At 36.5% G+C, this 17,344-nt stretch overlaps 1 protein-coding gene across 5 annotated transcripts in view; it reads left to right on the top strand.

Moving 5' to 3' along the window:
• Positions 1-16,724, top strand: part of USP33 (ubiquitin specific peptidase 33) — a 32,465-nt gene extending 15,741 nt beyond the window's left edge. For 2 of the 5 annotated variants that reach the window (XM_026037897.1, XM_026037901.1), the window contains 14 exons: positions 125-265; positions 2,248-2,360; positions 3,730-3,902; positions 4,005-4,099; positions 4,654-4,687; positions 5,479-5,524; positions 6,196-6,376; positions 7,044-7,170; positions 9,074-9,243; positions 9,720-9,801; positions 11,699-11,807; positions 12,801-12,903; positions 13,776-13,844; positions 15,659-16,724. In XM_026037897.1, coding sequence (XP_025893682.1) covers positions 125-265; positions 2,248-2,360; positions 3,730-3,902; positions 4,005-4,099; positions 4,654-4,687; positions 5,479-5,524; positions 6,196-6,376; positions 7,044-7,170; positions 9,074-9,243; positions 9,720-9,801; positions 11,699-11,807; positions 12,801-12,903; positions 13,776-13,844; positions 15,659-15,816 — 1,601 coding nt within the window. In that variant the 3' untranslated portion in view covers positions 15,817-16,724. Of the gene's footprint in view, positions 1-124; positions 266-2,247; positions 2,361-3,729; positions 3,903-4,004; positions 4,100-4,653; positions 4,688-5,478; positions 5,525-6,195; positions 6,377-7,043; positions 7,171-9,073; positions 9,244-9,719; positions 9,802-11,698; positions 11,820-12,800; positions 12,904-13,775; positions 13,845-14,321; positions 14,382-15,658 lie in introns of those variants that run through there. The other 3 variants (XM_026037899.1, XM_026037898.1, XM_026037902.1) reach the window with 3 other exon arrangements.
• The last annotated feature ends 620 nt before the right edge of the window (positions 16,725-17,344 follow it).

The following is a 17,344-nucleotide window of genomic DNA, read 5'->3' as shown; positions in this document are numbered from 1 at the left end:
ATTTGTAAATGTCCAGTGATCTGCCAGCGTAGATAACTGACTTGTGTCAGTTCATAGTCAAATCATAGTTTATTCTTACGRTATTTTGAAATAATTTATAACATAATGCAAATATTAATTGCAGAATACATCAGTGATGTCCACACGAATGATTTATCTACAGTCCAGAACCTCTCACCAAATGAAGGGATAAATGCACACTTATCAGGCAGTCCTCCAAAATCATGCTCATCGTGCCCATCCCTGGCACCAGCCCACAAAAAAGGTATTGACACTTTTATCCYCTGTTAAAACTGAGTTACAACATCTGTTTTGTTTCTTGCATCTTAACCTCTGTGGAGCAGGCTTTCAGATCTGGAGCACTCTTCTTCTCCATTTTTATTCCTTGCTGCTTGTGTAGCAATGCAGCACTGGAAGATGACCARGATGTTAGATGACTGAAGGCTGTGATGCACAAGGAGAGGCTGGGAGAGCTGGGTTTGTTCAATCCGAAAGGGGAATCTTCTTTTCACCAACTGTTTAATGGATGGTTATAGAGAACACAGAGCCAGCCTGTGCATGAAGCCACACAACAAATGGAGGGAAGATRCAGTAAGGAAAAATTCCATTCGACGGAAAGAAAAAAAAGGCTTTGAAATGACTAGTTGAGTACTTCAACAGGGGACCAGAGAKGTTTTGGAATATCCATCTTCAGAGGTGGATTTCCTACTGTTTGGAACTAGTACTGCTCTGAACAGGGATAGAGCTGATGATACCCTACCAACCTCAACTATTCTGACTTTTGCCACTTCCCAACAACCTGTTCCTGCTCGTATTGAGAGAGCAGAAAACTATATGAAGCGGAAGTGAGTAGGAAAGTAGTGGGGCAGCCACTTGCAGGCTCACAAGCTTTTCGTTATTTCTTGTGCTGAACTTATGAATGACACATAATTACGTAATCAAATACAGCTATCCCGTAATTACCTAATCAAATACAGCTATCCCCTTGTTCTCTTCTGTTTCTTCCTTGCAAATGATGTTTTTTGGTCACTGTTTTTAAGACGTTCCTTCTTGTCTGTCTTCCTTTTTTCTTGCTATTTTTTAGCATGAATCATGATAGATAAAACACATCTCCRAAATCACTGGCAAATGAAAGCTTTAAAGGTATCTTAAAGCCATGTACTGGCAAAATAAAAATTTGGAAGGAACCTTGCAGCACGTTGGACAAAAGGCAATATAAGGTGGCTTGTGTCCGTGCTAAATAATATATTATCTGATGTGTCATGGAAGAGGATTTTCAGTTTATTCCTAACAGTTCTTCTTTGTTGATGATACTGTTAAATCTAGATTTTTTTTTTTTTAATACTGTAGACAGTTTTCTAGGTAGGAGTAAGATAGAGAATATCTAATATGGCTGGAGAGCAGAGAGCTGTGGGTGTTTTGCTAACGGGCAGACTGCTTTTCTGTAAAGAAGCCTTGGGAGATTGTGTTTTTATGAAAAGTTTATTGGAGTTTACTTTCCTTTTCACTGTAATTAATTCCATGTTTCACTGCATATCTCCTTCCTGTCTGATAGCAGTTTGGCAAGGGTTGCTTCTGACTCCTACAGGACTTCTGAGCAGTCTCTTGGGTAACACACTGACGTTGGCAGAGGGTTTGCAGTCTTTTTCTGTCTCACTTCTGAAAGCATGTGGAGCCCAAGACGCTGCTCTGTTTTGCTTAATTAGCAGAGGATGGAGGGTGATTTGGGGCTTGTGTGGTGTTTGTTTTGTTTTAATCAGTGGCTTAAATTTAGGTCATGCATTTAGTCTGATAGTTTGGTTTACWTTGAGCCCACTGTTATGAATGCATTAAGGTGGTTTCTAAGTTCAGCTTCCTGACACAAAAAGGAAAAAATGAGACCTAATTACATGTCAGATAAAGTCTGCCTATTTAAATTAATACTTTAGGGGCTAGTGCTGAGATTAATCTGATAGTAGTAGGCTGGAATCCAGGTAATGGATTTTAAGACTAGCAGTTTGAGTTTTATTCAGTTGAACAGTGGCCACATTTCCTAGTCTTTCTCTATAAGCTGCTTGAGGAATTGAGATAGGTTGCCTGGAAGTAGCAGTAATCTAGTAGTGAAATCTCTGGAAATCTTTGCTAAAGAGAAAAGAAAGCTTGTCTCATAATCTTAAGGTTGTGGCATCTTTAAATATTCTGCAAAGTTTAAGGAAATCCAAATCTTCTCATATCTTGATTGTTTTCGTTTTTGTCATTTTATACTAGTTTCAACTGTGTCTTCACCAAAAAGGAAGAAAYGCAAGAAGTACAGGAGTGTTATCTCTGACATATTTGATGGGACTATAATAAGCTCAGTACAGTGCTTGACATGTGATCGGGTGAGTAAGGAGTTGGGGATGGGAAGGAGCGTGTTTCTTGTGTGGGTGTTCTTGTTCCCCTCCTACCCTCCAGTACAAATATTTTTGGCTTTAAGGATATAGGCCTTCCCAGTAATCTGTTATGTCTTCTAACARATTTCCTCAAAAGATGAGGCTGTTTCATACCTGTTTACTTAGATTCTAATAGGATCTGCTGCCAGCATTTTATATGTAGACTAGGTTGCTTTCATTCAGGTAAAAACTAACAGAGAGATGAAAAATAACTGAGAGTCATTTTATGGCAAGGTTGAAGTATGAAAGTTGCTCTTCAGCTTCTCTTAGGTATGATAAGTTTTCTGTAATATTCTGATTTTTTTTTTCCTACTATATGTATGTTACTGTGCTAAATTGTAGCAAATAATGTTGCAAAGAAAACCAAAATGTGGTAGTTCAGTTCTATCACTCCTACAAGTAAATAGAGGTTGAGGGCGGGGGGAAAACGAGCCCTTTTAAAAAGATGCCTTTGGCTGGATTTTTCCAAGTGCTATGGTTTCTATTTTTCCAAGTAAACTGGTTTCTGAAGTTCAGTCTTCTATTGGATGATGTTCCCTGTCACAAGAACAGTAATTTTTTTGGGGGGTACTATTTGCTAGTAGAAGTACTAGAATAGCACAAATGAGCATCTAGAGAAAAGAAAAATATAAGAATGTATGAGATACTATATCACTTTCAGCATAAATGATATTCCTTGACCACAAACAAAAACTTCTTTATGCAATATTTGGTACTATTAATGTTCACCTTATTGTGGTATAGTATTTCTTGCTACTTCACTTGATTTAATAATGTTGAGACCCTAGGTTCAGCTGGTAAGCATATGGGAAGTGTGTTGTTGTTTTGCTTGACTGCTTTATCCTGTGACTCTGATCGCTAAATCCAGCCTGAGAGAAATAAAATGTGCATCTGGGGGAATAGACAGTCTCTGACAGCAGATCCAGTTGCATCAAGTCAAGATAATGTCGCAGTGAAATACTGTCAGAACGATAGGCTGAAGCCTTGTGAAACTAGCTTGCATAACAAGGACCTGAGGCAAAAATCTTAGGGCTCTGTATCACTGGTATGAAGAAAAGTGATTAATAATAGCATAACAAAATAACCAAAGTTTCAGTGATGGTAATGTATGAGCTCAGTTGCTTTTGCATGTGCGTGCATTCTCTCATTTCCCTCCCAGACCCCAGGCCATGAACTCTAACATACCCTGATTGATAACTAGTTTGCTACCTAATGAAGTTTGACACAACAGCTTGGCAGCTGTTTTTGACCTTTACAGAATTCAATCTAATTACTTTGTCTCTTAATTCTCTTCTATTTCATTTGTTCCTTGCTTTAGGTGTCCGTAACCCTGGAGACCTTTCAGGATCTGTCTTTGCCTATTCCAGGTAAGGAAGATCTTGCTAAGCTMCATTCTGCAAGTCATCAGACTTCACTAGTCAAGGCAGGATCATGCGGAGAAGCATATGCACCCCAAGGATGGATAGCATTTTTTATGGAATATTTCAAAAGGTAAATGATTTTCGCCTTCTTTAATTATTTTTCTAATTCCAGATTCTGCTCTTTTGGCAGAACATTTGTTGTTTGTTTTCTTTTCTGTCAATGATGTTTCAGGTTTGTTGTCTCATGTGTTCCTAGCTGGTTTTGGGGTCCAGTTGTAAACTTGCAAGACTGTCTTGCTGCCTTTTTCGCCAGAGATGAGCTCAAGGGTAAGMGGTTAATTACATTAATGTGCTTATTTTTTTCAATCATGATAAAAAGATCTTTGCTTTATGTAATTAAGGGATGGCCACCTATATGACTCCTAACATAATTATTTCTTGCTTATGGGACCATTCATTTTAAAAAAGGCAAGTATCCAAGCAACTGAGTATTGTGTCAAGAAATGCCCATAAAGGCTACTTTAGAAATGTCAGGTGAAACTGAATTTGACTTAATGAAATATTGACAGAAAGCTATCAATACTCCTCATATCTTTATAGAGATGTAGTAAATTTTACTTTTTAAACTATATAGCATCTTCTCTTCTGAAATATGCTGTGCTGTTTCATAGTAGAAAGCAACAAAAAAAGCAGAGTTGAGAACAACTTCTATTAAGTTGCAGTGTCAATACTCTTATAGCAATTAAATACTAAATTAGTTACTGAATGAAACATAAAGACACAAATCCTCTTAATTATTATGTRGCTGATATATAAACTGGAAGGATATCTCCTCAGTTCTGAAAAATAATGTCTGTTTTTCTTCTCCCCTATGTTTGCAGGTGATAACATGTACAGTTGTGGAAAGTGTAAAAAGTAAGCTGGCTTTTATCTCTGTTTCAATTTGTCTTTTTTTTTGTTTTTTGCTGTTATCTGAGGCATTTATTTCTTCTGAACATGTTGTAGTACCTGGCAATCTTCTGATACCGCCTTGTGCTATGGTTGCCATTATTAACTAAGGTTCAGGAGCTGGAAACTGACTCCTAGTACTCGATTATAAACCAAATGTGGTCACTTCTGTTGTCCCATACAATTCTGGACTATTCTAAATTCTTTTGATCAAGATAGGAATACTAGCAGGTTTTCATTAAGATGCAGTAGTCCACTTGACTTTGTAGAGGTTATGCTGTGGCTTTAATAGACTAAAGAAGCGAGAGTTTTGAAAACTGCTTAAAAGCCTGATAGGAAAAGAAGCATCATTTCTTGCTACGTAACTGATCTGTTGTATATTTCTTAAGATAAACTTGGTTAGGTTGTGTGTGTTGGTGTTTTGCATGTGGAGTATGTGTATGTGTTTTTCTTTCTTTTTCTCTCCTTTTCCAAATAGTCAGCTTCTATGAAGCTTCAGTTTGTTTGCTGTATGCTAGGAGAAACTGTTAGCTAGATGGAAGTTAATTATCTGTAGCTGTTGCTACAGATTGTATTTTTCAGATGAGCAAATTCCTTTCTTCCAAAGCATAATTATTTGTGTAGTTTGGCTACTCCATGCCCAGTCTGCATTCCAGAAGTATTCTGCCTTTACAAATTTGATATTCAGCTTAAGACTTTGTCATGTCTCTTGCTGATCTAGTGCAATGAAGTAAATCACTTTTTTTTTTTTAACTTAGGTTAAGAAATGGAGTTAAATTCTGCAAAGTGCAAAAGTTTCCTGAGGTACTGTTACTATGTGCACTTTAAAACACTTTTTCTGCATGATTAGGAATGTGGTAAGGCTTATAAGTTGCACAGAGTAAATTGTGTTCATAGCATTACATCATGAAACATTTACATATTGATGGGTGTTTTACAAGTGTAAGCAGTATTTGATAATGTACCCTATAGAAAGGTGAACAATCGTAGGGAAAAKTCAAGCTGGAAGACTTTTTCCTGTTATTGTCAGACTGCAGAACTCATTTATGCCTTAACATAGGATGAAATAATATAGTGAAACCTAACACTTTTGACAAGTAACAYTTTGCATTTTAAAAGTAATCAAATCTTACACTTGAAAAGATAATTTGATGGCTGCAGCAGTTGGGAGGAATTACTTTCCATCACGACAAGATTGTGCAATAGGTGCCTTGAGGACGAGAAAAGGTATGTCCTTCCTTGCTGCATTAGTATTAATAACTGTGTAGGTCTGTCTCTTGCGCKCTCAATGAGTCTCAGAAAAATTTCTGATTGAGCCTCAGTTGATTTAAAAAGCTAAGGAACACAGTGTGTGACTAGTTGCYTCATGCAATAGAGAAAAACTAAACTTTTGGGATGATGGAAAGATGGTATGTACATATGTTTATCAAATGGCATGTACAAATCTTGAGTCCAGATCTTGTTGCTCCTTGCAGATACTGTGCATTCATCTCAAAAGATTTAGACATGAACTTATGTTTTCCACAAAAATTGGGACTCACGTATCCTTTCCCCTGGAGGGACTTGATCTTCAGCCCTTCCTTGCTAAGGACAGTCCTGCTCAAATAGTGACTTATGATCTGTTATCTGTCATCTGCCATCATGGAACTGCCAGCAGTAAGTGTGAGACTGATGGTTTTGCATTTCACCTAGATATTAACATYAGCACTTCTGTTTAAAGATAATATTTATGTAGTGAAGGGTAAGTAGATATGCATTCTTAATTTTAAATGTGATAGATTTTGGGATTTTTACCTTAAACCATAAGATCTGTCCTTAAAGAGTAGAGATGTCTTAGATGAATCAATTAATATAGTAGATATTTGATTATTAAATATTGTCAGCTTAATTGGTACTTAATACAATTGGTCATAATACATTTGAAATTATTATTTATTAACGCTACCAACCATTAAGTATGTCTTGAAATCCTGTAGTACTTATACCAMTGTGATTATTACAATGCATAGAAAGAAATGAAGAGGTTATAGAAACTACTTAGGGTGAATTGTTCAAGTCAGCCTTAGTCTGACTTAAGTGTTCTGTGACATGTGGTAGACCTATAAAGTTGCTCATAGTCAGTATATCATGGAAGCTCCTCACTAGCTGGTAAGAATGTAGAAGAATTTGATCCAGAATCTGTGAGAAGTTAGTATGTATAGCCAAGTACTGTCTGGTAATGATTTTAAGTTTCTCCCCTTTAAAAGACTTTTTTCCCTTCATGTTTTGCATAGTAAATTGAGTTGCTTATAAACACTTTTAACTCTGACTTTTAATGTTCTAGGTGGACATTATATAGCTTATTGTCGGAACAATTTAAATAACTTGTGGTATGAATTTGATGACCAGAGCGTCACAGAAGTATCTGAATCCACTGTGCAAAACGCAGAAGCCTATGTCCTCTTCTACAGGTAAGAGCTGATTAAAAGCACAGTTTATAATTAAAGTTAGTCAAATATGTTAAYGGCCTGTTAAGCAACTAGGCCGTTTTCATTCAGCTAAGGGAAGAATTTGACCAGAAACAGTGGAGAGAGACTTCAAATATGTCCTTAATGCTTTTTCTGTCACTACTGAACTTCTGGACAGATTGCCTGAGTTGCTCCTCCTCAAGCAGCTTAACAAYCACTTTTTGTAATAGGCTGCATAGATCACTAGTGCTGTACAGCMGAAATGTTGAATGACAATAAAAGAGTGGAAAAGTGTTATATTATGAAATTTGGTTTCAGTATTTTTCCCTTTTTTTATTGAATTTTATTAATGTAGCCAGTTAAAGTGGCTTCAGTGTTCTTGAACATGTTTAGAACTTTAAGTGAAGATTCAGAAATGGGTTAGGGTTTTGATTATTTTCAGTCTGCATAAAGAAAGCACAGTAAGAGGGCTAGGAAGAGAACGTGAAGCAACTGTTAGAACTGGCAACTGATTTCCTCTTTTTCAATTAGAGGAAAGGAATCCTGCACAAGGGGATATTTTTCACTCAGACAGACTTGAACTGTTGGAGCTGTAAAGGAAATTGTGGAAACTCTTCAGCAGATGGGATGTGGAACAAGAGGGGTTTTACTGTGCTGTAATTTATCTTTAGGGAATTCATAGACTGATCTCTTCCTGAATGCCAAAATGAAAGGCGAGAAGTCATGTTGTTGCTGTCTTAGTCCTAAGGATCTTAGTTGCAAGAAAGGCAACTAAAATTTTACATTTTCTAGAAATCTCTTCAGTTTGTGAATTTCTTCTATTAATATAAAATTTACTATTAAAAGTTGACAACAAAACAGATTGTTCAGTAATTTAAGATGTTGTGAGTATTTTAAGTTTCAGGAGCSCTGATTTCTGCCAATGTCTGAGTTAAGCCTGTTAGTCTGATCCAGAAGGTCGTCTTTTAAAAGGAATGTGGAGGTGGTGCTGTCTTGCTCAGAATGAACACTGTTGTAGGCAGACATTTTATAAAGCAAAAGAAGGAATAAAATAATTGGACATTTGGTTTAAACAAATAAAAAGAATATACACAAGGTGCTACACTTTCAGGACTTTATGAAAGTTTAGTAGGAACCTGTATGTTCTTAATTYTACAGCTTGAAAATGAACTACTTGAATTTCATTTTCAGCATTAGGGTTTTTCTTAAGCAAATTTGGTCTGAAGCTAAACAGGTAATACATTTTCATTGAGCTTATAGCATTTGTTTTTACTACTCTTTTATTGTTGTTTCATTAACACTGTATATTTGCCGTGTAGGCCTTTTTGCTTATAGCCATTAGGTCTAACTGCAGCTCCTCTACCCAGCTATTTGAATCAACTTTGACTTCATAAATCAAGTGATTTGTGCCAGTTAAGAGTCAACTTCTGGGTTAGTGGATTTGCAGGATGGGATCAATGGYTCACACCTGCTTTGAGAGAACAGATTCTGTCCAAACTAGGGAGTAGGGGAATTGCAGCATCTCCTTTACTGCTCAACCTTCTGTTTGATACTAAGGAGCATGTTAAAGGACTGCAGCTGGCAAGGCTTTAACCTGAAGGAGGGTGTTGGAGTACACTGCAGATATGCAGAGGAAGTGAGCAGATGGGCAGGGAGCCTTATATCCTCCTCCCAGAGAGGATCATCACAGCAGAGCAGCTTGCAGCCTGTGCTGCAGTCCACCTGCTTGGTTTTTGTGAAGCCGGCAGGAAGGATGTGAACTGTTGGGAGTCTGAACAATTGAACTAGGCAGCAAAGTTCTGCCTTGTGAACGTGATGGTACCCACAGTATGGCTGTCAAAACTAGGGCAAATGTGACTGTAGTGAAGCGCTGATCTTTGTTTAATGCTTTCTATTCCTGTAATAGGAAGAGCAGTGAAGAAGCACAGAGRGAAAGACGGAGGATATCAGGATTGCTGAATATGATGGAACCAAGTCTTCTTCAGTTCTATGTTTCCAGACAGTGGTTAAATAAATTTAAGACTTTTGCAGAGCCAGGACCAATTTCAAATAATGACTTTCTCTGTGTGCATGGAGGTAAGAACATAACTGAGTATCATTTACTCAGAATTTGTCTGTCAGTTTCTAGCTGTACAGGGCTGTATGCTTGTGCAGAAAGTATAAGGAATTAAAGGAAATTGAGTATAGTAGCTATAAGAAACTTATCTTTTTGGCTTCTTGGATACTTGGATTTCTCTTACTTGAGTCATCTATGTAACTGCTGCTTCTCTTAATTTTCTTTGGCATCATAAGAGGCTGAACTTAAAGAACAATTTYTTAAATGCGGGTGATATAATACGATAACTTTTTTTGGGTGACTACTTTGAACTCGTCAAAGTTTTATTATTTTGAGACCTCCAACACAGTAGTCTCTCCCAAAATTTCTTGAAGTAGAATCCCCTTTTTCTTTGTCCCCTCCAATTCCACTCCCCCTTCCCCCCCCCCAAAAAAAAAAAAAAAAAGAAAAAAAAAAGAAAATCCAAAGGCTTTTCTTTCTGCTGCTGCTTTTGCAGGTGTTCCTCCCCCCAAGGCGAGTTTCATAGAAGACCTGGTAGTAATGCTACCTCAAAATATTTGGGATAATCTGTATAGCAGGTAAGTTTCATGTAACTGAAAAAAGTCCTAATAATAGTTTGAGAGCAGCTGTGTGCCAAGCAATGATTTCAGATTTGTGGGATTAGTAGCTTAAATTTTCAAAATGAAGATTTATGTAACTTGCTTGTGCAGTAATTCTGAATAAAAGCCTGCATGAACAGTAGTGTATTGCTGGGATGATATTCAAGAACTAAATCGAGAAACATTGTGTTGGTTTGTACAGACCCTAAACAAAGTAGGTCAACAAAAGTACGCTTTGCAAGAGGTAGCTTGAAAGAGCTCTCTGTGTCAGCTTCCTGTTCCCTTGTTGGCTGGAGACAGCTCTTTCTGTATGTTGGCTCCGAATCCATAGCCTCAGCTGCCAGTCGTGCTTCAAAATAGCTTGGATATAAGGCTTCTCTACAACTACTCTGCGCTTCCCTACGGGTCAGGTTTAAGTGCTTGCTTTTGTGGGAGGGATTCTTATTAAAAAAAAAAAAAAAAAAAACTTTCATCTTTTAAAATAACAAAAAAGCAGCAGAAGAGCCTAGCTGTTGACCTTAAGGTTTCTGTATTACACTCATAGCAACTACTTTTGTCTATTTAATTCCCAGACACCTAGGTGCTAGTGCTAAGAATATTTTTTTAAGGAAAAAAAAGGCTTAAGTAGCCACAAGAAAAAAAAATGGTGTAGTTGTCTACTTATTTCCATGTTCTTGCATATACTGAACTCTTCCAAATTATTATTTGAACATCATACATAATACATATTCTATTTAGTGTTMTTGTATATTAACATTGATATATATTATTATAAATATCTATATCCATTAAATGAACTGCATTATCCCTTATGTGTGTACCAGAAATACTCATAAAATTTTAAGGAAAATGTTTTTAAGTTTCTCATTCATTTTTCCTCTCCATAAATTTTTGAGTAAGTTATCAAACTACAGTCATATTTGATAAGTAGAAGTCCTAGAGATGATAGGAACCTCCAGATTTTGGAGACCTCTAGTAAAGAGATACAAATACTAAATGCCCATTTCTTCTGTGTGGCCTCTGAACTGGCACACGTGGTGTGTGTGTATCAACATAGAGTAGCTCTGAAGCAACCATACATTGCTTTTAATCTTGCTGATAGCTGGGAGTTGTGGCATTCCATGGCTGTGGTGGCTGAGCATTTAGGGTGGAGAAGCAAAATATTGAGAGAAACAAGGCCTCTATGGCAGAAGTTGACTTTTGCTGCTGTAGTACTATGGAAAAGCTGATAATATATAGGTTGCCAAGCTATGTAAGTCCAGACTTTATTTTGCTGCTTGCCTGGCAATATTTTTATTCAATTCTAATAACCTTTTAAGCAATTTGACTCCACAGTTAAATGTAGATTATAGCATTTCATATTTCGGTCAAAAACTTGTGGACTGATGGGTGTAATCTAGAATGATAACGTGATCTTCAAAAGTCTAACTGGTGTGTAGGAAAGCGGGATGGATTCATGAAGCCAGCCTGAGAACTGGCTGAAGTACTTCCATAAGCTGTTTCTAAGAGCCTTTTAATAAATCCCACTGGGTAAATATGAGTGCTTATTTGAAGTAATCACTCAYGAACATGTTTTTCCAGTAGTAACTCTTTTTGAGGTATGTGACTATAGCAGGATTTTAGAGGTGGTTTGTACTGGCTTTAGACAGTCAGAACTTGGAAGATTTCTGTGTCGTAGGGTCAAGTACCAAATATTATTAAGGAAATACTGATGGCCTACGTGGGTCAGGGTGATCAGCACTGGAATGCATCAGAATTCAATGACATGCTGCCACTTGTTATATCTAACAGCTGCTTGATTCTCTTTGCATGTTGCTTTTCACAAGGGTAATATGTTGTGGGGGTATGTTTCTTTTCTCTTTCACTCTCACTGTAGGTTTGGAGGGGGACCAGCAGTTAATCATCTGTATGTTTGTCATACCTGTCAAATGGAGTCGGAAAGAATTGAAAAGAGAAGGAAAAATGAATTGGAAATGTTTATTCGGGTAAAAAAGTAAACACTTCTCATTCCATTTTTCTGACGTCATCTGATATTCGTAACCCCAAGTTATGGGTTACCATGTGGATAGGGGATTCATTTACGAAATAGACTTGAATATATTTGCATACCTACCCAGAATCACCTTTTTCCTGTTACAGTCCTTGTGATATCCCAGGCAATTGTTTATAGGGAAGTGTAACTCAAGGAACTATCTCTCATAAGCTAATCATAGTCTTTAGCTTTAGTTTTAATTTTGTACCTGCTGATACAAAATTAAATTAGAGGTATAAACAGAATAGTTCAGCATGAATTGAATATGTTAATGTTGTAATGGATCTGTTAAATTAAGCTCGTTGTATATTTGTGTAGCAAGTGCTACTTTTCTTCACTGTCTTTCTTTTGCAGTCTGTGAGCAAAAATAAAATGTTAGGCTGCCCAAATCTTAATTAAAAGTCATGCTGAAAAGTTTTTATAGCAATATATTCCAGTTTTTAAATTAAAGGAAGTCATAAAATCAGTCTTGGTTGGAGTTGTACTTGCTTCTGCCTAAATTATTAGGGGAGAAGCATAGATATGTAACTTATTATACAAAGAGCTTGCCATCTAAGAGTGAAACAAGTCTTCAAAACACTTTTTGTAAAAATAAGCTTACTATTTATAAATTTTTTTRTTTACACTGAAAACTTGGGCATTCAGAGTAATTCAGTAGTATTTGATGAATGAGCACTTKTGCTTAAAAGAACAACTTGATGATTTTGGTTTTAAGCCAAGCTGTTCTGGGAGGAAAGAAATTAAATTCTCGAGCMAAAAAAGAGCCAACTAGAAGGCCACCTCAGAATTCTTGAATTTTCCAAGGGTTTATGGTTCTRGCAGCAGGTTTTTTGTTTTGTTTTGAGGGGGGAGCAGTGTATTATGTTAATATTTAGTGAATGGTTTAAAATATTTAGCAGCTTTTCTTAAGAATTACTGKTTTTCTGCCTTTTTTTTCCCCTTGCAGCTTAATAGAGCATTCCAAGAAGAAGAATCCCCATCAACTTTTTATTGCATCAGCTTGCCATGGTTCAGAGAATGGGAAGGATTTGTAAAGGGCAAAGACAGTGGTAAGCTGTGTTTCATGTCAAGATATRCATAACCTTTTCATTCTTGTAGTCAAATAGTGGTGCTGTTTAAATTGCATCTACTGTAGCAGTAGGATGCAGGAAGAATAGCAAGATGAAGCAACTAAAGCTCTTCATAAACAGAAAGTTTACCAATACAAACAAACAAAACAAGGACAGTTTTTATATGTAGCAAATATGCCTGGAAATAAAATTAAACTGTAGTCAAAATTGGATAATTCAGGGGAATGGAGGGYGAGATGGTTGTGAACGTATGTTACTTAGGTGGGCAAGGCTGGTTTCAGGTTTATACAAAGTTTGTTGTTCTGCATCTTTCCAAAATGGTAGTAAACTTAAACACCAGCATCTGGATAGAACAGGGTGATCSTTTAGCAGCAGCATAAAAGAGGGGTTCATGTATGAGGAAGTGTATGTTATGTTATGCAGTGCAAATAGACTGTTGGCTTTGGAGGAAAGGGAACCTCTCTGACGTGATTTAGACCCTCGGACAACTGTAATCATGTCATTATCAGCTGCCTTTAGGTGCACCTAAAGCTTTGAAATGGAAACACTGACAAAATGTTCTATAATTTTATTTGAGTCTTCTCTGGGACAGTGTGACTGGAAGTGAGAATTAGGATTAATTTGCATTTTATATTGCTTGAAGGCTTTCTGTAATCATGAATGCTTGGGGAAAAAAAAGTGCTCTTAATTAAAATTCTGATTAGCTTTTAACAACTTGGAACATATTGTTGAGCAGTGCAAGAACAAGCAGGAAGCAAACCAGCTATTTTCTCCTTGCTCTGAAAAAACAAACATGAAGACTCTTGTTTGCTTTCACTCTCCCATTTTAATCAATCTTCTTGTCACTGTAGAGCCTCCTGGTCCTATTGATAATGCCAAGATTGCTGTCACAAAAGGTGGAAATGTTATGCTAAAGCAAGGTAAGTGTCTCTGGACTCCTAAGGATGTGTTTGCTGAAGCTAGGAAAGTGGTAGTTGTTACAAGGCCCATTTTTAGGCAATCATCTTATTCATAAAATTATGAATTAATGTCTRTTGTAGAGTAACTGAAGTGCATGTAAAAATGTAGAAAGCGTACAGAATAATCTTGGCTCTTAGGCTTGGTTCTTTATCTATATTTAATTATTTTAATCCTGAAATTAAGCTTGAGTTGAGAGCTACTCCAGGCAGAGGAAAACAAACTACAGGGAGCAAATGTTGTTGCTCATTTTTCAGCAAGTTATTTACTATCATATACTGCAAAAAAACTCTTCTAGCATACAAATGTTTGTTATTCTTCATAGTCAGAGTCTTAATTTCTTTTTGAATTTTGTTTGTAGAGAGATATATTTTCTAATATGGTTTGTTCTATGAAGACTTTTTAAAGACCATTTGTTAATTGGATTTTTTTTCCCACAGTTAATGCCACAGCATACAGTGGGCCTATCAGTGAGTTCACTGGAGGCCACTAGCTCCTGGGTAAATCTGATTAGCTGTGAAACATTGAGAATGGTGGTGGTTTTTTTTTTTTTTTTTTTGAGAGAGAGAGAATGAATTCTTGCTCCCATCAGTGTGCCAATGGATTTAAAAATCTTGAGCTGTAACATAGGATACAAATATACTACGAAGCATCTGACTAAAATACAGCAACAGAAACATTCAGCTCATGATCAGTAAAAGAAAAAAAAAAAGTTTTTGAATTTTGGGATTTAAATTAGAACATAAATAGAAATTAAGAGGTTATAGAAATATTTGTCTCTCCTCCTGAGAGCTCAGAGCACACTAAGTAGTGCATTGTGTCACACATCTGTGATCCAGTGGTCCTGCTCCCATTGTGCTAGTTCACGGTGCTTGTTCAGTTAAACAGGACAGTTCAGTTAGGGGAGCTGGGAGCTGCATGAGAGGAGGCAGATGTACTCTTTTGCCTACAGGAATGGAGTCAGATGCATATTTTATTTATTTTAAGTACAGTGCTGAATGTAAACATTTGCTCACTGAGGCATAGTTGTTATTTCTGGTACAGTGCATCCTGGCTTCTAGATGAAGCTTTGCCTGGATGAGTCAGTGTGGGTAAACAAATGTACAATTCTTWGTACTCTTCCCCTTCGGAAATACTTTGTGTAGAGTAGTAGCACAGGTGGCAAGGCTAAAAAATTAGGAGCGTATATGGTGAAGTCCCTTTGATTTAGCTTTGTTTTGTCTTGAAATAGAGCATACTGTAATTGAACTTAGAGGCAGATTAAGAATAATTTCTAATAAAAGGATATTGGGAGAAGCTTCCTGGAAGCAGATTTTTAATCAGTTGCTTAAGATGGAGAAGTCTTATTCAGACAGAGCAGAAAATAGCCTTCTATGCCTAGGTTAGGAAATCCTGGACTCAACTGTTTTGGACAGAATTCTTGTGTCAAAAACAAATAGTGGTGATGTGCTACTTGGCCCCTGTGAAGGGTTACTAACAGTGTCACATGAGGAGCATTAGTGGGGCAGTTARTTTATTTTTACATGCTCATTTTTATAATTGAGCTCTGCTACGTATTGAATAGTTCAGAGAGCAGGTAGTTGTAGAATCAAGAAGCGTAAAGCTAACACATATCAACAGGTTTGGTGCTTAGTGTAAAATAAAGCAAAAATCCATATTAGAGTTTTAAAATTGTCTGAGTAATTGGTTCTTTTCATTTCTGTTATGGACTTTAAAAAAAAAAAAAAAAAGACCAAAGAATTTTAACTAGTAATTAAAACTTTAAAAATGTTTTCAGGTGCAGATTCTGGACAGATATCTGAAGAAACATGGAATTTTCTACAGTCAATCTATGGTGGAGGTCCAGAGATTATCCTAAGACCACCTGTTCCTCCAGTAGATCCTGATGCCTTGCAAACAGAGGAGAAGATTGAATTAGAAACTCATGGTCTGTAGCTGTTGAGATAAAGATGATCATGTAAGATATTCACCCTTCCTTACAAAATGCTCCTATACATTCCTGAAAGTTTTCTTCTCTGATGTTTGTAGGAGACAAAGCTCACTGGGCATTATGGTAACTAAGGAATAGTAAGTCAAAATATGTAATATAATTTGCTCAAGCAGAGACTTATTTCTCTGTTTTGGAAGGCATGTTTTGTACATTTTGGAATGTTTAGTCAATGCAAAACTCATTTCTGGACTTCTTGGTATAAGTCAAAATCTTGTAGTAACCTTAGACTTGAAAAATTGGAGCAAARTTTTAGACATGTCATTAAATAGCTTTATTCCTGATTGGACTGATTGGACTTATAATATCTACCAACTGCTGCCTGTTTTAACGGTAAAGTTTTGACAGACCTAGGTGTAAGGGGAGTATATTTTAAATGGATCAGAATCATTGATTTAATAAAAAGGAAAAAAGTTAACTTCCTAAATGCTCAGGAAAAAAGTCTTGCTTTTTTGCACTGTAAGTATATAGAACAAGTAGTATATAACCTTCAAATACATTTTGTATTTGAATGGATCAAATATTAGTCTAGATGGAATATTGTTCTAGTCAGCAAGTGTCATAATTTATTACCTACTAAATTGTACGTCGTCTTATAGGCTGCTTTAACTCTATAAAGCCTGGCTAGTATCYTTAATTTTTTTGTCACAAAATATTATTAGTCTTCTAGAGTGATGTTTGAGAGCATGAAGTGTGAAATGTAAAATGATTATGGACACGAGTGGTATAAATTGAAGAATTAAAGTGTCTGGTCTCMTGAAATATATTCATGAAACAGTTCCTTTTGAAGTATTTTATTGTATTGTTAAAAATTGAGTGGCATGATGACTTATGATGTCAGAAACTGGATGAAATATATATATATTGCACAACTTTACCGGATGATTCATATTGGAATGCAGAATGGCATTTGCTCTTGTTTTTTGCCTGATCTTGTTACCAAATAAGCATCATTATTCAAGGCTGGATTAATAATAATAAAAAACTTCAATTGTGGAAGGAGGGAGAAAATTTTCTTAAATGTTTTTTCATTTATTATAGCAGTATAAAACCTTTCAAAGCAGTGCTCTGATAATGTTTTTGCACCTGTATAAGTATATTCCTTGACCGCTTTTCATTTAGGCAGTGATGTTAGCAGTTCTAGCTCCAAAGCAATCAAATACTGAGATGTTTGCCTGGATAACTTTATAGTTTCAAGCAAAGTGTTTTTATGCTTTGCAAAGCACTTAAAATCGTTCTTGCTAGATGGGACATAGGACACACAGGTCAATCCCAGACTGCATCCTGTAACCTGAAGTACTTGACCCTTTTGTAATGTGCTGCATAGCAGGAGTCAGTTCTGTCTAAGCAGCTAAAACCCCAGGATTTTACTGCTTCTGCATGAGAAGCTGACCTGCTAGTGTCAGTTGGTAGACAGCATCAGGGGTTGACCTGTTGGAGAGCAGCTCTGCGGAGAGAGGGATTTGTAGTCCTGGT

The sequence above is a fragment of the Nothoprocta perdicaria genome, unplaced genomic scaffold (assembly GCF_003342845.1).
Source record: "Nothoprocta perdicaria isolate Ctin4 unplaced genomic scaffold, notPer1 scaffold_20, whole genome shotgun sequence".
Taxonomy (NCBI): Eukaryota; Metazoa; Chordata; class Aves; order Tinamiformes; family Tinamidae; genus Nothoprocta; species Nothoprocta perdicaria.
Note: the sequence above shows the minus strand (reverse complement) of the source record. Positions and strands in the feature narration are given on the sequence as shown.